Raw genomic sequence first — 21828 nt, forward strand, 5'->3', positions numbered from 1 at the left:
GAAACCAGGATGGGTGAACACAGAACTTAAGCACATGCTAAAAAGGAAGAAAAAAATGTTTATAAAATGGAAAGAGGGAGGCATATCTAAAGAAGAATATAATGCTGTCTGCAGAATCTGCAGGGCACAAATCAGATTATCTAAAGCTGAAAATGAATTGAGGCTTGCAAGAGATGTCAAAAGCAATAATAAAGGATTTTGGGGATATGTCAAAAGTAAAAGAAAAGTCAAAGATGCTATAGGATTTTTACAGGATGAAAATGATGAAATGGTAAGACAGGATGTTGAGAAGGCTGAACTTTTAAATTCCTATTTTGCATCTGTTTTCTCTCAGAAAGGAAATGTAACACCAACTGTTATTCACTGTCCTATTAAGGGAATAGAAGAATCCAGGATATCTATAAACAGAAAGATAGTGAGGAAACACTTAGCTAACCTAAATGAATTCAAGTCTCCAGGTCCAGATGAATTACACCCCAGAGTACTGAAGGAGATAGCAGAAGAAATTTCTGAACCACTCTCCATAATCTTTGAAAATTCTTGGAGAACAGGAGAAGTGCCAGAAGACTGGAGAAGAGCAAATGTTGTTCCTATCTTCAAAAAGGGGAAGAAGGTGGACCCAGGCAACTATAGGCCGGTGAGTCTGACTTCTATACCAGGAAAGATCTTTGAACAAATTATTAAACAACATTTAAGTCAATACCTGGATAAGAATGAAGTGATCAAACAGAGTCAGCATGGGTTTGTAACTAATAAGTCATGTCAGACTAACTTAATTTCCTTCTATGACGGTATCACTGATTGGGTGGATCAAGGAAATGCTGTAGATATAGTATATCTTGACTTCAGCAAAGCATTTGACAAAGTATCTCATACAATCCTTATTGAAAAAATGACTAAGTATGGAATGGACAAGGCAACTGTTAGGTGGATTCATAGCTGGCTTAGTGATCGGACCCAAAGAGTGGTCGTAAATGGCTGCACATCCAGTTGGAAGAATGTCTCAAGTGGGGTACCACAGGGCTCTGTCCTGGGCCCTGTATTGTTCAACATCTTTATCAACGATTTAGATGAAGGAATTGAGGGTAAACTGATTAAATTTGCTGATGACACAAAGCTAGGAGGGATAGCTAATACTAGAGAAGAGAGAGAGAGGATTCAAAAAGATTTAAATAAACTGGAGAAGTGGGCAGTAACTAACAGAATGGTTTTTAACAGGGAGAAATGCAAAGTACTACATCTGGGCAATAAAAATGAAAAAAGCATATATAGAATGGGAGGAATAGGGCTAAGTGACAGCACATGTGAAAAAGACTTGGGTATACTAATAGATCACAGACTGAATATGAGTCAACAGTGTGATGCAGCAGCAAAAAAGGCAAATGCAGTTCTAGGATGTATTAACAGAAGCATACAGTCTAGATCACGTGAAGTCATTATTTCCCTCTACTCCTCTTTGGTCAGACCTCATCTGGAATATTGTGTCCAGTTTTGGGCACCACATTTTAAAAAAGACATCAACAAACTGGAGCAAGTTCAGAAAAGAGCGACCAGAATGGTGACCGGTCTGCAAACCCTGTCTTATGAGGAAAGGTTGCAGGATTTGGGAATGTTTAGTTTGCAAAAGAGAAGACTGAGAGGAGACTTAATTGCTGTCTACAAATATCTAAAGGGCTGTCACATTGTAGAAGGATCAACTTTATTCTCATTTGCACAAGGAAAGACTAGAAGCAATGGGATGAAACTGAATGGGAGGAGACACAGATTAGATATTAGAAAAAACTTTTTGACAGTTAGAGTGATCAATGAGTGGAACAGGCTGCCACGAGAAGTGGTGAGTTCTCCTTCAATGGAAGTCTTCAAACAGAGGCTGGACAGACATCTGACTGGGATGATTTAGCGAATCCTGCTTTGAGCAGGGGGTTGGACCAGATGGCCCAGGAGGTCCCTTCCAACTCTACGATTCTATGATTCTATGATTCTATGTTTGTGGAAAAAATACGAATTTTTTATTTTCACGCCCGGGCGTTGTAAACTTCTGTGAAGCACTGGGGGGGTCAAAGTGCTTACCACACATCTAGATAAGTTCCTTGGGGGGTCTAGTTTACAAAATGGTGTCATTTGTGGGGGGTTTCCACTGTTTAGGTACATTAGGGGCTCTCCAAAGGCAACATGACACCCGCAGACCATTCCATCAAAGTCTGCATTCCAAAACGTCACTACTTCCCTTCCGAGCCCCGACGTGTGCCCATACAGTAGTTTTCTCCCACATATGGGGTATCAGCATACTCAGGACAAATTGGACAACAACTTTTGGGGTCCAATTTCTCCTGGTACCCTTGGGAAAATAAAAAAATGGTGACTAAAAGATCATGTTTGTGGAAAAAATACGAATTTTTTATTTTCACGCCCGGGCGTTGTAAACTTCTGTGAAGCACTGGGGGGGTCAAAGTGCTCACCACACATCTAGATAAGTTCCTTGGGGGGTCTAGTTTACAAAATGGTGTCATTTGTGGGGGGTTTCCACTGTTTAGGTACATTAGGGGCTCTCCAAAGGCAACATGACACCCGCAGACCATTCCATCAAAGTCTGCATTCCAAAACGTCACTACTTCCCTTCCGAGCCCCGACGTGTGCCCATACAGTAGTTTTCTCCCACATATGGGGTATTGATACTCAGGACAAATTGGACAACAACTTTTGGGGTCCAATTTCTCCTGGTACCCTTGGGAAAATAAAAAAATGGTGACTAAAAGATCATGTTTGTGGAAAAAATACGAATTTTTTATTTTCACGCCCGGGCGTTGTAAACTTCTGTGAAGCACTGGGGGGGTCAAAGTGCTCACCACACATCTAGATAAGTTCCTTGGGGGGTCTAGTTTACAAAATGGTGTCATTTGTGGGGGGTTTCCACTGTTTAGGTACATTAGGGGCTCTCCAAAGGCAACATGACACCCGCAGACCATTCCATCAAAGTCTGCATTCCAAAACGTCACTACTTCCCTTCCGAGCCCCGACGTGTGCCCATACAGTAGTTTTCTCCCACATATGGGGTATCAGCATACTCAGGACAAATTGGACAACAACTTTTGGGGTCCAATTTCTCCTGGTACCCTTGGGAAAATAAAAAAATGGTGACTAAAAGATCATGTTTGTGGAAAAAATACGAATTTTTTATTTTCACGCCCGGGCGTTGTAAACTTCTGTGAAGCACTGGGGGGGTCAAAGTGCTCACCACACATCTAGATAAGTTCCTTGGGGGGTCTAGTTTACAAAATGGTGTCATTTGTGGGGGGTTTCCACTGTTTTGGTACATCAGGGGTTTTCCAAACGCGACATGGTGTCCGATCTCAATTCCAGCCAAAAACGTCAAGTGGCGCTGCTTCCCTTCCGAGCTCTGCCATGCGCCCAAATAGTGGTTTACCCCCACATGTGGGGTATCAGCGTACTCAGGACAAATTGCACAATAACTTTTAGGGTCCTGTTACCCTTGGGAAAATAAAAATTGGGGTGAAAAGATCATTTTTGTGGAAAAAATATGATTTTTTAATTGTACCGCTGTACGTTATAAACTTCTGTAAAGCCCTTGTGGGTTCAAAGTTCTCACCACATATCTAGATAAGTTCCTTGTGGGGTCTAGTTTCCAAAATGGGGTCACTTGTAGGGGGTTTCCACTGTTTAGGTACATCAGGGACTCTCCAAACGTGACATGGCGTCCAATCTGAATTCCAGCCAATTTTGCATTGAAAAAGTCAAACTGCGCTCCTTCCATTCTGAGCTCTGCCATGCGCCGAAACAGTCGTTCCCCCCCACATATCAGGTATCTGCGTACTCAGGACAAATTGCACAATAACTTTTGCAGTTCAATTTCTCCTGTTACCCTTGGTAAAATAAAAAAAATTGAACCTGAAGTATTTTTTTTATGAAAAAAAGTTAGATGTTCATTTTTTTTTAAATATTCAAAAAATTTCATGTGACGCACCTAAAGGGTTAATAAACTTCTTGAATGTGGTTTTGAGCACCTTAAGGGGTGCAGTTTTTAGAATGGTGTCACTTTTTGGTATTTTCTATCATATAGACCCCTCAAAGTGGCTTCAAATGTGATGTGGTCCTAAAAATAAAATGGTGTTGTAAAAATGAGAAATCGCTGGTCAACTTTTAACCCTTATAACTTCCTAACAAAAAAAAAATTTTGGTTCCAAAATTGTGCTGATGTAAAGTAATCATGTGGGAAATGTTAGTTATCAAGTTTTTTGTGTGCCGTATCTCTGTGATTTAAGGGCATAAAAATTCAAAGTTGGAAAATTGCGAAATTTTCAAAATTTTCGCCAAATTTCCGTTTTTCTCACAAATAAACGCAAGTTATTTGAATGAAATTTTACCACTAACATGAAGTACAATATGTCACGAGAAAACAATGTCAGAATCACCGGGATCCATGGAAGCGTTCGAGAGTTATGACCTCATAAAGGTACAGTGGTCAGAATTGTAAAAATTGGCCCGGTCATGAACGTGCAAACCACCCTTGGGGGTGAAGGGGTTAAAGAGGGGTACCAACAATTTTGACCACATGTGTAAGTCTTGATTTGCTCATATCTACATAGCATAATGTTTGTTTCCAAAGTGAACTTTAAGGCTATGTGCCCACGGTGCGTGTTAAAACGCACACCAAAAACCGGACTCCTTCCCAGATTTTACCGCGATTATGATCGCGATTTTGCCGCGATTTTCGTGTGCGATATTCAAGCACTTTCCAAGCGATTTGAAGCATCGCTTGGAAAGTGATTGACAGGTTGGTCACACTCGTCAAACATAGTGTTTGACAAGTGTGACCAGGTTTTTACTGTTGAGGCCGCCTATGTGGCATCAATAGTAAAAGATAGAATGTTAAAATGCTAAAAAAAAATTGGTGTATATTTACCTTCCGGCGTCCCGCGCTGCATTCCCGGGCCACAGCGTTCCCAGTAATGCCTTGCGAGACCTGTGATGACGTAGTCTCGCGTTGCTATAGCGATCTCACGAGACCGCGTCATCACTGGACCGTGCCGCAAGGCATTACTGGGACTGCTTAGGCCGGGAATGCAGCGCGGGACGTCGGAAGGTAAATATACCCCGATTTTTTTATTTTTTATTCTTTTTTTTACAGGGGTATGGTACCCAGGGCCTGGAGGACAGTCTCCGCTCCTCCACACCGTGGGTACCAACCGCACATGAGACGCTTAACTTCCCGCATGGTGGGCATAGCCACATGCGGGAAGTAAGCGATTCTCATGCATTCCTATGGGTGCGGAATCGCGGCAATTCTTTGCGATTCCGCACAAAAGAATGAGCATGCTGCGATTTTTTTCCGCGATGCGATTCCGCCGCGGAAAAAAGCGCAGCATTAGCACAGCATGTGCGGAATGCCATAGGAATGCATGGGGTGCGTTCTGTACACGATTTTTAAACGTTTTCGCCCCGAAAATCGCGGCTAAAGCGCTTAAAAATCGCTACGTGGGCACACAGCCTAAGGGTTGTTCCTCTACTTTTATATTGATGACCTCTCCTTTGGGTAGATCATCAATATTAGATTGGTGGGGTCAGATATCTGGCGTGCTTACTGATTAGCTGTCTTTTAGTTTTGGAGGCGGTTGGATGTAAGCAGTTGCGGAGCTAAAGGGCACAAGTCCATCAGCTATGTAGAGGCTGCTGCAAGATCCTGCACATTCTCTGTCTATTCAAATTTAATCAATTCATCGCAGCATGGGTGAAAATATGGCTGCTGCCAGTAGCAAGAACAGTTCACCTGAGGGTGTTGGACCCCCACTAATGTAATATCGAAGAACCATTGAAAGATCACATTCAGACGTCGGTATAAATTGGACTGAAATCTGAACACATTGCTCGGACTCCCTGCGGCTCTCTTAACTGGAGCGTGACAGCTGCATAGAAATATATGAAGCTGTTACACTGGTTGGGAGACCCGTCAGCCAGTCCGCACATCGTGATCTTATCTCGGTCTGATTTATACGGCCGTCTGACTGCGCTATAAGTGAAGGTCATTAATATAACAGTGATGGACAATTGTGTATTACTCACATGGTATAAAACTCCATGTAACTATTCCCTTCTGCAGGATTGTAGTATTTCTGCATGTCGCAAGCTCTTATCCTTCCCATTCTTATCTGTTTTCTTAGTATTTTACATACAGTATGTTTTTTCTTTTTTTCATTTTTACAGCGGATACGCCTATATCCTTTTTTGATTTCGTCATTGATCCAAATTCTTTTGCTCGTACAGTTGAGAACATCTTTCATGTTTCCTTTATAATTCGGGTGAGTTTTTATTCAACCCCACACACACACATACTAACAAATGTTTGACCATAATTGATGGATTGTAAGTTTGTTCTGATAAATGTCCTACATACTTGTATATATGGTGTGGAGAACATGTATACACAAATCATCACATACAAATGTATGAAAACAAAAGGAGTGGCGCTCATTTATCCAATTTTCTAACAATCCACCAGCAGCAGATTAATCTGTAAGGTGTGTAAGCTCAGGTGGGGCGCATCTAGTCCTGGCTTTCTATCATTTCTATCAATTTCCATAGGGTAGACATGTCTTTCAAAAATGACACAGGGATACCTCTTATTAAGTGTATCAAATCCTGTGGAACTTATTTTTGGACTTCCATGCGCTGCTTGACATAATACACGATACCAGTATAATTGAAGATTAATAATTTATTCCCAACGCGTTTCGAAGTGAGACCCACTTCTTCCTCAGGGGATGACAGATGTCTGTCTCACTTTGAAACGCGTTGGGAATAAATTATTAATCTTCAGTTATACTGGTATCGTGTATTATGTCAAGCAGCGCATGGAAGTCCAAAAATAAGTTCCACAGGATTTGATATATCGGCGGTCACTTATTTGACCATTGGACGTGCAGCAGCTGACTACTAATCTCATATGCTTGATCTCTCCTACAGCAGGTGAGTGGATCTCTTATAATTTTAAAAGTATCATCGGATAAGACCCTATTTGTGCTTTTCTGTTCCTATAGTGTATGATACTCTTAAGTGTAAGGAGATGCCTTAACAGTAGGTGGGAAAAACTCTATAAATATGAAAGAAAAAAAAACCAAAAATGCACTTCACCAAAATTGTCACTATGCTTCTCCATCTTTGTTGCATCTGAGGATTTGTTTTTTCCTGCTTTGTAGTATTTGGATGCACATTAAACCTTGGCATACATAGTTAACAAATTCTGACTTTTTTTCCTATTTTTCTTTTATAAAGGATGGATTTGCAAGAATAAAGCTTGACCAAGATAAATTACCAATAATAGGTAAGGCATGACTGCACCCCTTACTATTAAAATAGGACAATTTTTTTCTATTGCTAATTATAGCAGAGAGGAGCTATGGTGGTAAAACATAAAAAAAGGAAGGTATAGTCACCCCTGGCCACCACTCCATGCTCCAGTCAATCAGCAGCTGCAGCGGTGAGGTCACTGGTGGACAGTGACGTCATTGTTTCAGGTTCGGCTGACAGCGACAGCGCTGGAACGGGGATGAGAATTCAGAGTGTGTGTATCTTATTGCCTCACTATCATGAATCCTCATTGGCAAATTTGACAATTGACAAGCAATCCTCTTGAAGAATTACTAAAGCTCCTGAAATAAAATGCACTGCCATTTGAAAATTTGGAGTGTCGCCATTAAGTCCACTGTGCTTCACAGACATTATCATCACTGTCCAATCTAGATTTACTGTCAGTATGTCTTTGGAGTTCGGGAGGAAACTGGAGGAAATCAACACAAACAAAAGGATAACACAAAAAATCCTTGCAGATGTCCTCGGCGGGATATGAACCCAAGGGTGCAGTGCTAACCACTGAGCCACCATGCTGTGTGTGTGTGTGTATATATAATATATATACACACTCTGCTGAAAAAAAAAAAAAAAGAGAACACTTAAACAGCACCATGTCATTCCAAATCATTCACACTTTTGTGAAATCAACCTGTCCAGGTATGAAGCAACACCGCTTGTGAATCCGTTGCTCCTGCTGTTGAGCAAATGGAACAGACAACAGGTAGAAATAATCAGCAATTAGCCAGACAATCCCTATAAAGGAGTGGTTCTGCAGGTGGTGGCCTCAGACCCTTTCTCTGTTCTCATCCTTTTTGGGTGTTGTTTTGGTCACTTTTACATTTTGTCATTGCTCTCACTCCTAGAGGTACAGTAGCAAGCTGCAGAAATTGCTCAGGTAATACAGCTTTTCGAGGATTGCACATCAATGTGAGCTGTGGAAAGAAGGCTAGCTGTGTCTGTCAGCACAATGTCCAGAGCATGGAGCAGATACCAGGAGATGTGGAGGGGGTCGTAGGAAGGCAACATCCCAGCAGCACGACTTCTACCTCCTCCTTGTGCAAGGAGGAACAGGAGGATCAGTGCCAGAGCCATCCATGTGGATGACATTCATCCACTCAATGCCGACTTTTATTCCCCATTGACTTGCATTGGGGTCGGGTTTCGGACGAAACTCCGACTTTTTTTGCCCTAGTTGGACCAGTTTCATCTGAAACAAATTTTGTTTCATGAAACCCGATCCAACCAAAGTCGCTGAACTCTAGTCAGAGAGACTCCATGAGGGTGGTATGAGGGCCAGACTTCCACAAGTGGATGTTGTGCTTACAGCCCAACTTCATGCAGGGTGATTGGAATTTTCCAGAGAACACCAAGATTGTCAGGTTCGACATTGGTGCCCTGTGCTCTTCACGGATGAGAGCAGGTTCACACTGAGCACATTTGACAGACATGACAGAGTCTGGAAATGCTGTGGAGAGCGATCTGCTGCCTGCAACATTTTCCAGCATGATCGGTTTGGCTGTGGGTCAGTAATGGTGTGGGGAGGCATTTCTTTGGAGGGTTACACAGCCATCCATGTGCTAGCCAGAGGTACCCTGACTGCTATTGGGCACCGGAATGAGATTCTCAGACCCATTGTGAGACCATATGCAGGTGCACTGGGTCCTAGGTTCCTTCTGATGCATGATAATGCTAGGCCTCATGTGGCTGAACTGTGTCAGCAGTTCCTGCATGATGAAGGCATTTATGCTATGGACTGACCTGCCTGTTCCCCAGACCTGAATCCAATCAAGCACATCTGGGACATCATGTCTCGTTCCATCCACAAACGCCATGTTGCACCACAGACTGTCCAGGAGTTGACTGATGTGTTAATCCAGGTCTGGGAGGCGATTCCTCAGGAGAACATCCACCGCCTCATCAGATGCATGCCCAGTCGCTGTTGTGAGGTCATACAGGCACATGGAGGCCACACACACTACTGAGCATCATTTCCTTGTGTTGAGGTATTGCCACCGAAGTTGGATCAGCCTGCAATTTGATTTCCAGTCTCATTCCAAATCCAGACCTCCATGGGATATTAAACTTGAATTACATTGATAATTTTTATGTTTTGTTCTCAACAAATTCCACTATGTAATTAATAAAGATTTGCAAATGGAATATTTCATTCAGTGATATCTAGGATGTGCTTTTTAATGTACCCTTTATTTTTTGAGATTATATATATATATATATATATATATATATATATATATATATATATATATATATATATATATATATACATACATACATGCCAACCTCAAAAAAGTAAAGGGAACACTTAAACAGAAAATAACTCCAAGTAAGTCAAAGCTCTGTGAAATCAAACTGTCCACTTAGGAAGCAACACTGATTGACAATCAATTTGTTAAAGAAATGCCACCCAAAACCATTACTGACCCACTGCCAAACCGGTCATGCTGAAGGATGTTGCAGGCAGCAGATCGCTCTCCACGGCATCTCCAGACTCTGTTACGTCTGTCACATGTGCTCAGTGTGAACCTGCTTTCATCTGTGAAGAGCACAGGGTGCCAGTGGCGAATTTGCCAATCCTGGTGTTCTGTGGCAAATGCCAAGCGTCCTGCACGGTGTTGAGCTGTTAGCACAACCCCCATCTGTGGACATCGGGCACTCAGACCATCCTCATGGAGTCTGTTTCTAACCGTTTGTGCAGACACATGCACATTTGTGTCCTGCTGGAGGACATTTCGCAGGGCTCTGGCAGGGCTCCTCCTTGCACAAAGGCTGAGGTAGCGGTCCTGCTGCTGGGTTGTTGCCCTCCTACGGCCCCCTTCATGTCTCCTGGTGTACTGGCCTGTCTCTTGGTATCACCTCCAGCCTCTGGACACTACACTGACAGACACAGCAAACCTTCTTGCCACAGCTCGCATTGATGTGCCATCCTAGATGAGCTGCACTACCTGAGCCACTTGTGTGGGTTGTAGAGTCCGTCTCATGCTACCACGAGTGTGAAAGCACAACTAACATTCAAAAGTGACCAAAACTTCAGCCAAAAAGCATTGCTACTGAGATGTGATCTGTGGTCCCCACCTGCAGAACCACTCCTTTATTGAGGGTGTCTTGATAATTGCCAATAATTTCCATCTGTTGTCTATTCCATTTGCACAGCAGCATGTGAAATTGATTGTCAATCAGTGTTGCTTCCTAAGTGGACAGTTTGATTTCACAGAAGTTTGATTTACTTGGAGTTATATTCTGTTGTCTAAGTGTTCCCTTTATTTTTTTTGAGCTGTGTGTATATATGTATGTGTGTGTGTGTGTATATATATATATATATATATATATATATATATATATATATATATATATATATATATATATATATATAATATGTGTGTGTATGTATATATATATATAATACACTAGGGTATAAGTCGACCCGAGTATAAGCCCAGGCACCTAGTTTTGCCATGAAAAACTGGGTAAACTTAGTAACGCGAGTATATGCCTGGTACATATTGTCCCCTCATCCCCATCCTAGTATGCATGGCTCCCCCGTCCCTGTCCTTGTATGCATGGCTCCCCCGTCCCTGTCCTGGTATGCATGGCTCCCCCGTCCCTGTCCTGGTATGCATGGCTCCCCCGTCCCTGTATGCATGGCTCCCCCGTCCCTGTCCTTGTATGCATGGCTCCCCCGTCCCTGTCCTGGTATGCATGGCTCCCCCGTCACTGTCCTTGTATGCATGGCTCCCCCGATCCTGTCTTTGTATGCATGGCTCCCCCGTCCCTGTCTTTGTATGCATGGCTCCCCTGTCCCTGTCCTTGTATGCATGGCTCCCCCCTGTCCCTGTCCTTGTATGCATAGCTCCTTATCCCTTGTCCTTGTATGCATGGTTCCTATAAAAAAAGGAAAAAAAAACATCCTACTTACCTTGCCTGGAGTCCCTGCTGCATCTCATTCCGGTGCCAGCAGCTCTTCCTGCCGAGTGATCACGTGGCCCCGCTCATTAAGGTAATGAATATTCACTCCATGCCTATGGGAGTAGAGAGCCTTGAATATTCATTATCTTAGTGAGTGAGGCCACTTGATCACTTGGCAGGAAGAGCTGCTGGCATTGGAACGAGATGTAGTGAGGGCGCGCAGGCAAGGTAAGTAGGATGTGTGCTGGAAGCTGGCGGCTGCTGCTGTCACTGTGTGTTATTACAGATAAATTAATATTCATTTCTCTTTAGCAGTGGCACAGGCTTTAGCCACAGCTGCCGGCTCCTGCATCTGTGACCTGCTCCCCCTCCCCCGCCGTCTTTCTGGGACAATTGACTCGTTCGTGTATAAGCCGTGAGGGGCATTTTCAGCACAAAAAAATGTGCTGAAAAACTCAGCATAGGGTACTGTTACATTTAGCGATACACCAGTGATTCCGACCACGATACGACCCGGTCAGGATGGCTGGTGCATCGCTAAATGGTCGCTAGTGAGCTGCCAAACAGGCAGATCTCGCCAGCGACATAGCAGCGGTCGGCGGTTGTAACTTACCTGTCAGACGCAGCGATGAAGACGTCCTCCCGCCCGCGTCTACGCGTCGCTCATCGGCCAGAGCAGGAAGCCCAGTAGGAAGTGGCCGACGAGAAACGGTCCTGGACGTTCTCGCGCGATCAGCGATAACCAGTGGGGGAGCCGGTCAGAGGTAAGTATCACACATAGCGATATCGCTAGCAATATCGCTGCTGCGTCACAAAATCGGTGACGCTTTAGCGATATCGCTAGCGATCTCGCTGTGTGTAACGAGGGCTTAATACACGAGTATATGCGGTATATCTTCATCTCCACAGATCTTTTATTAATGTTGGTTCATTTAAAAAAACAAAAAAAAAACAAAAGCTGAGGCCGGAATCTGTACATTTCTTACAACTCCACTCAAAATTAGCTACAACTCAACTCCACTAAGTTTCCTATGATTGTCCTTCCTATTAAAAAACGAATTCACTGGTGTTAATTCAAGAGGGATACATGGACACAATCGATTTTTACTGTGAGACCATTTAAAGTTCTCTTCTGCCTTCTTTTACCAGAACCGATATCCCAGGAAAGTGAGTCACAGGTTGACAAGGATAACCAGCCCAGATATCAAGGTGTCATCAGTCTAAGCCATCAGGACTGGATGGTAAGATCGTAAATTTTACAGGAGCTAAAATAACATTTGGGAGATTTTCTAGTGTTAGTTGGTGGGCTGCTAATTTTGCAGGGAAAGGCCGCTGCAGGACGAGGGACAAGTGTAATGTTATGGCCACTCAGTCATTGCGGGCTGAGCCTGCTGGAGTAATGGACGAGGGATGAGTGTAATGTTATGGCCACTCAGTCATTGGGGCCTGAGCCTGCTGGAGTAATGGACGAGGGATGAGTGTAATGTTATGGCCACTCAGTCATTGGGGGCCTGAGGCTACTGGAGTAATGGACGAGGGATGAGTGTAATGTTATGGCCACTCAGTCATTGGGGGCCTGAGGCTACTGGAGTAATGGACGAGGGATGAGTGTAATGTTATGGCCACTCAGTCATTGGGGCCTGAGCCTGCTGGAGTAATGGACGAGGGATGAGTGTAATGTTATGGCCACTCAGTCATTGGGGGCCTGAGGCTACTGGAGTAATGGACGAGGGATGAGTGTAATGTTATGGCCACTCAGTCATTGGGGGCCTGAGGCTACTGGAGTAATGGACGAGGGATGAGTGTAATGTTATGGCCACTCAGTCATTGGGGGCCTGAGGCTACTGGAGTAATGGACGAGGGATGAGTGTAATGTTATGGCCACTCAGTCATTGGGGGCCTGAGGCTACTGGAGTAATGGACGAGGGATGAGTGTAATGTTATGGCCACGCAGTCATTGGGGCCTGAGCCTGCTGGAGTAATGGACGAGGGATGAGTGTAATGTTATGGCCACTCAGTCATTGGGGCCTGAGGCTACTGGAGTAATGGACGAGGGATGAGTGTAATGTTATGGCCACTCAGTCATTGGGGGCCTGAGGCTACTGGAGTAATGGACGAGGGATGATTGTAATGTTATGGCCACTCAGTCATTGGGGCCTGAGCCTGCTGGAGTAATGGACGAGGGATGAGTGTAATGTTATGGCCACGCAGTCATTGGGGCCTGAGGCTACTGGAGTAATGGACGAGGGATGAGTGTAATGTTATGGCCACTCAGTCATTGGGGGCCTGAGGCTACTGGAGTAATGGACGAGGGATGAGTGTAATGTTATGGCCACTCAGTCATTGGGGCCTGAGCCTGCTGGAGTAATGGACGAGGGATGATTGTAATGTTATGGCCACTCAGTCATTGGGGCCTGAGCCTGCTGGAGTAATGGACGAGGGATGATTGTAATGTTATGGCCACTCAGTCATTGGGGCCTGAGGCTACTGGAGTAATGGACGAGGGATGAGTGTAATGTTATGGCCACGCAGTCATTGGGGCCTGAGGCTACTGGAGTAATGGACGAGGGATGAGTGTAATGTTATGGCCACTCAGTCATTGGGGGCCTGAGGCTACTGGAGTAATGGACGAGGGATGAGTGTAATGTTATGGCCACTCAGTCATTGGGGCCTGAGCCTGCTGGAGTAATGGACGAGGGATGATTGTAATGTTATGGCCACTCAGTCATTGGGGCCTGAGCCTGCTGGAGTAATGGACGAGGGATGATTGTAATGTTATGGCCACTCAGTCATTGGGGCCTGAGCCTGCTGGAGTAATGGACGAGGGATGAGTGTAATGTTATGGCCACGCAGTCATTGTGGCCTGAGGCTACTGGAGTAATGGACGAGGGATGAGTGTAATGTTATGGCCACTCAGTCATTTGGGGCCTGAGGCTACTGGAGTAATGGACGAGGGATGAGTGTAATGTTATGGCCACTCAGTCATTGGGGCCTGAGGCTACTGGAGTAATGGACGAGGGATGAGTGTAATGTTATGGCCACTCAGTCATTGGGGGCCTGAGGCTACTGGAGTAATGGACGAGGAATGAGTGTAATGTTATGGCCACTCAGTCATTGGGGGCCTGAGCCTGCTGGAGTAATGGACGAGGGATGAGTGTAATGTTATGGCCACTCAGTCATTGGGGCCTGAGCCTGCTGGAGTAATGGACGAGGGATGAGTGTAATGTTATGGCCACTCAGTCATTGGGGCCTGAGGCTACTGGAGTAATGGACGAGGGATGAGTGTAATGTTATGGCCACTCAGTCATTGGGGCCTGAGCCTGCTGGAGTAATGTTGCTTTCAGACGGCTGATAATTATAACTGACCCTTCCCCGACTATTGGGCAAGAGGTGCTTACAGAAGCTGCATGGTGGCTCAGTGGTTAGCACTGCAGCCTTGCAGCGCCAGGGTCCTGGGTTCAAATCCCACCAAGGACAACATCTGCAAGGAGTTTGTATGTTCCCCTCGTGTTTGCATGGGTTTCCTCCCACATTCCAAAGAGATACTGTTAGGGATATTTTGGATTGTGAGCCCCATCAGGGACAGTGCCAATAATGTCTGTAAAACGCTGTCATGTAAAAACCTTTTTAAAATGTAGTTGCCATTTCATCAAACTTTGACTTCCGAGACTCCCACAATCTGAGTACTTTTGTCTAAGACATGTCAATTTTTTGTTCCAAGTTCTGGATAAACCTATTCCACGCCAATACAAATCTATGGATCAGTGAAAAATCGCTGACCGTACACATTGCCATCCGTGTGCAGTCCTTGTGTCTGGTCCATTTTTAACATTGCATTACGAAGTTTTGCAATTTATGTAGTTCTTCATATGAGAAAATCATTGATGAAACACTGACCATAGAGTGACTTTCATCAGTGTTTTAGATCTAATTTTCAAGTGTTTGTTTTTTTCACTTACAAGAAAATTCCCTCCTGTCTGAATGGGGCTTAATCGGGGCTGCCTCCTAGTTTGAGAAGCACAGGTGAAGACGTTGTGCACAGCTTGTATACATGAGTGAAAATAAACTATGTGGCCTTTTTCCAGTTTCCAAATGTGTGTTGTGATTTTGATTTTTTTTTTTTTTTTTTTTGTTTTTCCCCAAGGAAATTGTGAAGACATTTGAGATTACAGAACCCATGATCCCTCCCTTGAGACGAGCCGAACCAGCTTCATGTAAGTAGTTGGCTGCTGCTCATGACTAGATGTTTTGTAGCTATGGAGCAGGTTAGTTTTCTAGGTGTAATCATGTTTTATGAAGTTTTTATTAATCTTTTTACGAGTATTTTGATCACCAAATTTCTTTTTTTTCTTTCCTCTATGTAATTTTGTAATTGCAAAGATTTTTCCGAAGATGAAATTTGTTTAGCTGAGATCTGTTAAAAATAATACAATAAATGATACGTTCCCTATCCCTTTGGTCTCATCCTTAAAACACAAGAAATGCCTGCTGGCATCAGTGGTGATCCATCTTAGGCCACATTCACACGTTCAGTATTTAACATCAGTATTTGTAAGCCAAAACCTGGAGTAGAACAATCAGAGCAAAAGTATAAGGCTATGTTCACACTTTGCGTTTTTTTTTTGCTTCGTTTTTTACACAAATTAAAAGTTGCTTTTTAACAGTACCAGCCAAAGCTATGAGATTTCAGAAACCTCATGTACACACATTGTTTTTTTTTCTGACTGCATTAGAAAACTGCTGCTTTTTTTTTTTATTTTTTAAACTGCAACATGTAACTTCTTTCAGCTTTTTTGCCGCAGTTTTTCACCCATAAAAAGCAATGAGTAAGTGTAGTAAAAAAAAAAAAAAAAAAAAAAGCAGCAAAAAACGTTGCCATCAGTTTTGCTGCGTTTTAGGCTATGTTCACATGCTGCCTTTTTGCTGCGTTTTACAGGTACATTTGTTTCTTCTGCATGCAGTTACAGTTTAGTGCCGCCTGTTCCTGAGTTTTCTGTACCAGAAGCGCAGCAAAGCCTTGCGGTTTTGCACTTACTGCTTTCTATGGGTGAAAAAATGCTGAAAGAAGAGAAATGCTGCAGTGTTCCAATTCAATCAGGAAAAAAAAAACCCAGCGTATGTGCATGAGACTTCTGAAATCTCATAGCTTGTTCCGGTACTGTAAAACGCAGCTCATAATTTGCATTAAAAAAGCAACAAAATAACGCAACATGTGAACAAAGCAGCTACAGCAGTTATTTTTTTTTTTTTTTTTTTTCTTTCTTTCCCCAGTTTAAACCATAATGTCTTGTTCTCCTCACCTGAGAATGGCTATTAGCATTAGTAGAATTTAATTAAATTAGTGATGTGTTAAAGGAAACAATTTCCTTGGACAATTCCATGGCCGACCAATGTGTAAGGCCGGGATCACACTACCGTGTGTGATGCGAGAAACTCGCACGAGTCTCTCGCATCAACACCCGGGCACTACCGCTAGCACTCGGGAGCGGAGCTGCGGCTGCATGTATTTCTATGCAGCCGCAGCTCCGGTCCTGAGTGCCCGCATTGATGCAAGAGACTCGTGCGAGTTTCTCGCATCACACACGGTAGTGTGATCCCGACCTAATGCTAAACATTGCATGACCAATGTGTGAAATTGAACAATGCCTGACCAACTCAATGGCGCTGACCAATGTGTGAAAGTAAATTGTGTCCCCCCTACCATTCCTGACCAATTCATCTCCTCTTTCTGTTCTTACATTTGTAATTTTCGCTTTATAAGACGCACCTGATTATAAGACGCACCCCCAAATGTGGTGAAGGAATAGAGAATTTTTTAATAAATGGGGTCCGTCTTATAATGCCAGTGTCCGTCTAACAAATCATATAGGGTATATGTCCCTCATAGCCCCCCCATCCTAAAATTAGCCCCCTTAATCTGGATATGGCCACCTTATATTGAATATAGCCCCCTTGTGCTGGCACACGGGCCCCCTGTGGCTGATACACGGCCCCCCTGTGGCTGATACACGGCCCCCCTGTGGCTGACACACTGGCCCCCTGTGGCTGACACACTGGCCCCCTGTGGCTGACACACTGGCCCCCTGTGGCTGACACACTGGCCCCCTGTGGCTGACACACTGGCCCCCTGTGGCTGACACACGGCCCCCTGTGTTAGATATCGCCTCCATGCTGCTGCTTTTAGTAAAATAAACTCTTTCCTTACCTTCTCAGCGCTGTCCCTCCTCGTGTCTCCCTCAGTGTGGTTGAGCTCCTCCTCCACTTCCTGGTTCTCAGTGCCGGTCATGTGATCAGCACAGCAGAGTGATATCATCTCTGCGTGCCTGATGACAGCGGCAGCCGAGACACTGGGAGATCAGCGCTGGAGGAGGTAAGGAAAGAGTTTTTTATTTTACTATGGGCAGCAGCATGGGGGAGATATCTAACACAGGGGATCATGTGCGATCAAAGGAGGGCGCAGGCAGCTATAATATGCGCCGCTCCCCCAGCCAGTCACCGTGGTGCGGTTTCAGCACCATGGTGATGGACAGCGGCAGTGCATATTATATGAGCGGGAGCAGGAGATCAAAGGCTCCCTCCGGCAGCTTTTACCAGCTCACAGCACCGCTCCAAAGCTGCCCCCACCTCCCCTGGACCCTGCAGTATATATATATATATATACACCCCCCCTCCCCCGTATATTCGGATTATAAGACGCACCCCCTACTTTCCCCCAAAATTTGGGGGAACAAAAGTGCGTCTTATAAAGCGAAAAATACGGTATGTATTTTTTTCATGAACTTTTTTGTTTGAAGGGGTTTTCTGGCCTTAGGGTACAAGTCTGCTGTCACATATAGTGATGGTAAACTTTCAGCCTAAGGCTGGACGGCCCCTTTAATGCAGCCATTTTAGGTTTTCAAATTAATTTTCTGTATATTTTGATTTTGTTTTTTAGGTTCGGAAACCTCTCCTGCACCAAAATATCATTAGTCTAACCATCTGTAAATTGTTCTTTATGTTATAAGGAAGTTTTATTATGTATATAGCTTGTATATATTTCAAGTATTTTATGCTAAATATTCTATGGCCGTTATAGGGTTAAGAAAATGTCCCATGACCCGGACACTGAATGTTTCATGTTATGGACACATATAAGTATTTTCTACCTTCTGTATTTTTTTAATGTTTTTTTTTTTTTATAAGTTTATAAAGTCTAGAAAATCTTTACATTCTGAGACCAATATTTCAAATAAATACGTTTTCTGTAATTGGCCCAATGGAGTTTTTTTTTTTTTTTAATTTGTACGTAAGAGAACCTTTCATTGGATTGTTTCACTTAATCTGTGTGCCTCATCCACCGATTCTGGAAGGGTTTCCTTTTTCTGTTCTAAAGTTATGTCCGGCAGAAATAATGTCCCTTCAACCAACAGAAAGTGGGATTTGTCCAGGAGTGTCCCTGTCCTGGGGGAGACGTAGCAGGATCCAGGGCTAATCCAGCAATGTGGCCACTTCATTTTCAGGATTATTGGGGGAACCAGAGGTCACATTATAGTGATGTTTCAGTCTAGTTATATGGCAGCCATTTTTTTTTTAGAAAAGGTAAACTCCTTGTAATGTTTTTGCACCCACCCCATCTGAGAAATGCATGATCTAGTAAGGGCAGAGACCCCAATACCAGCGATGTGTCTCATACTGGGCTGCTTGCTGCAGTTTTGGTAAAATCCCTGTTTTATCTGCTGCAGGTCTAACATTTCCCTGTATGATGAAACTCCATTAGGGCCCCTCATTCTGCTCAAGCGCCCAGCTCTGTTCAGCTCGGTGATTGGCATTGGCAGGTCCACCTTGGGACAGATGTGAAAGAGTCTGTAGACTTGAATGTTGTTCTGCCTGTGACACCATCCAGCATGACTGGTTTAGTATTGGGTCAGGATGGTTTGAGGAGATATATTAGAGGGCAGAAACCTCTACATCAGTGTTTCACAAACTCCAGTCCTCACGGCCCCAACAGATCATGTTCTCAGGATATCCTTAGTATTGATAGAAGGACCACCAAAGCATCGGAAATTCTCTCACCTGTGTGTCCCTATGGAAGTCCTGAAAACATGACCTGTGGGGGGCCGTGAGGACTGCATTTGGGAAACACTGCTCTACATGATAGCCAGTGGTATTCTGACTGCTGTCAGGTACTGGAATGAAGTCCTCAGCGCCATTGTCAGACCTCACCTTGGTGCAGTGAGCCGTAGATTCCTCCTGGTGTAGAACAAAGCTCAGCCTCGAGAATATGGACAGTTCCTGGATGATGAAGGCGTTGATGCCATGGACTGCTTCTCAAGTTTCGCAGACCTGAATCCAATAGAGAACCTCTGGGATATTACATATTAATGCATCCGCCACCACCATGTAGTGCCACAGTCTGCCTAGGAACTCACTGATGCCCGGATCCAACATCTGGTAGGAGATCTCCAGAACACCATCCACCATCTCATCTGCAGCATATGCAGACATGTTGGATCCATGCACTCTACTCGGATCCTACTATGATCTCAATTTTTTTGTTTGACTTTCAGGGTGATTTGGAGTCTGTTCCTCGATTGATGATTCTGTTTGCAATGACCATTGATACGCCATTCCGTTCTCAAAGACTCGCACAATTTTTATCAGTAAACCATCCCCAACAAGAATCTTTCATTCATCGAGATCCAGGGGCATCCATCAACATCAGATGGTCGGCTGATCCTGCAGAAATTGTTGGGTTCAGCTCCGACTTATCTATTGTGCTGTGGAGTCACACAGTCTTATGTACATAGTGATACTTCTAGAGCAGGGGTGGGCAATTAATTTTCCCGAGGGGCCACATGATAGACCATGACTGTTGTGGAGGGCCGAACTAATAACTTGAATTTAATTCTACTCAATATTAATCTAATATATAAAGCTCAACGTGTGTGTGTGTGTGTGTGTGTGTATGTCCGGGATTGGCATCCGTCGCAGCTACAGCCACAAAATTTGGCACAGTCACGCGTCTGGACCCCGAGAGCGTCCTAAGCTATGCCGTGAGGTGAAATTTTAACCCCGCGCGTTCCAATTCACCAAACAATTTTGCCCCTATCTACATAATGGGGAAAAAGTGTGTGTATCAAGCCTCGCCCCTCATTATGATGTCATAATGGTTGCCATGGCGATACTGATGTCATCATAGGTTTCAAGCCCCGTCGCTCATTATGATGTCATAATGGTTGACTATGGGATGGAGGATGCGTGATGGGTATATGGGCACTGGACTATGGGATGGAGGATATGTATGACGGGTATATGGGCACGGGACTATGGGATGGCGGATCTGTATGATGGGTATATGGGCACGGGACTATGAGATGAAGGATGGGTATATGGGCACTCGACTATGGGAAGGAAATATGTATGATGGGTATATGGGCACAGGACTATGGGATGGAGGATATGTATGATGGGTATATGGGCATGGGACTATGGGATGGAGGATGTGTGATGGGTATATGGGCATGGGACTATGGGATGGAGGATATGTATGATGGGTATATGGGCATGGGACTATGGGATGGAGGATGTGTGATGGGTATATGGGCACGGGACTATGGGATGGCGAATATGTATGATGGGTATATGGGCACGGGACTATGGGATGGCGGATATGTATGATGGGTATATGGGCACGGGACTATGGGATGGCGGATATGTATGATGGGTATATGGGCATGGGACTATGGGATGGAGGATGTGTGATGGGTATATGGGCATGGGACTATGGGATGGAGGATGTTTGATGGGTATATGGGCACGGGAATATGGGATGGAGGATATGTATGACGGGTATATGGGCACGGGACTATGGGATGGAGGATATGTATGATGGGTATATGGGCATGGGACTATGAGATGAAGGATGTGATGGGTATATGGGCACGGGACTATGGGATGGAGGATATGTGTGATGGGTATATGGGCATGGGACTATGGGATGGAGGATATGTATGATGGGTATATGGGCATGGGACTATGAGATGACGGATGCGTGATGGTTATATGGGCACTCGACTATGGGATGGCAAATATGTAGGATGGGTATATGGGCATGGGACTATGGGATGGAGAATATGTATGATGGGTATATGGGCACGGGACTATGGGATGGAGGATGTGTGATGGGTATATGGGCATGGGACTATGGGATGGAGGATGTGTGATGGGTATATGGGCACGGGAATATAGGATGGAGGATATGTATGACGGGTATATGGGCACGGGACTATGGGATGGAGGATATGTATGATGGGTATATGGGCATGGGACTATGAGATGAAGGATGTGTGATGGGTATATGGGCACGGGACTATGGGATGGAGGATATGTGTGATGGGTATATGGGCATGGGACTATGGGATGGAGGATATGTGTGATGGGTATATGGGCATGGGACTATGAGATGAAGGATGTGATGGGTATATGGGCACGGGACTATGGGATGGCGAATATGTATGATGGGTATATGGGCATGAGACTATGGGATGGAGAATATGTATG

General features: G+C 44.4%; 1 protein-coding gene across 2 annotated transcripts in view; it reads left to right on the forward strand.

Moving 5' to 3' along the window:
* Window positions 1–18540, forward strand: part of NSMCE4A (NSE4 homolog A, SMC5-SMC6 complex component) — a 69717-nt gene extending 51177 nt beyond the window's left edge. The window contains exons 7-11 of one of the 2 annotated variants that reach the window (XM_073546596.1): window positions 6220–6314; window positions 7288–7336; window positions 12439–12530; window positions 15434–15503; window positions 18224–18540. In XM_073546596.1, the coding sequence (XP_073402697.1) occupies window positions 6220–6314; window positions 7288–7336; window positions 12439–12530; window positions 15434–15503; window positions 18224–18258 (341 nt within the window). In that variant the 3' untranslated portion in view covers window positions 18259–18540. The remainder of the gene's footprint in view (window positions 1–6219; window positions 6315–7287; window positions 7337–12438; window positions 12531–15433; window positions 15504–18223) is intronic. The other variant, XR_012220444.1, reaches the window with a different exon arrangement.
* Window positions 18541–21828: the final 3288 nt, after the last annotated feature.

This window comes from Dendrobates tinctorius, unplaced genomic scaffold (assembly GCF_039654945.1).
Source record: "Dendrobates tinctorius isolate UK_male_01 unplaced genomic scaffold, ASM3965494v1 ptg000149l, whole genome shotgun sequence".
Taxonomy (NCBI): domain Eukaryota; kingdom Metazoa; phylum Chordata; class Amphibia; order Anura; family Dendrobatidae; genus Dendrobates; species Dendrobates tinctorius.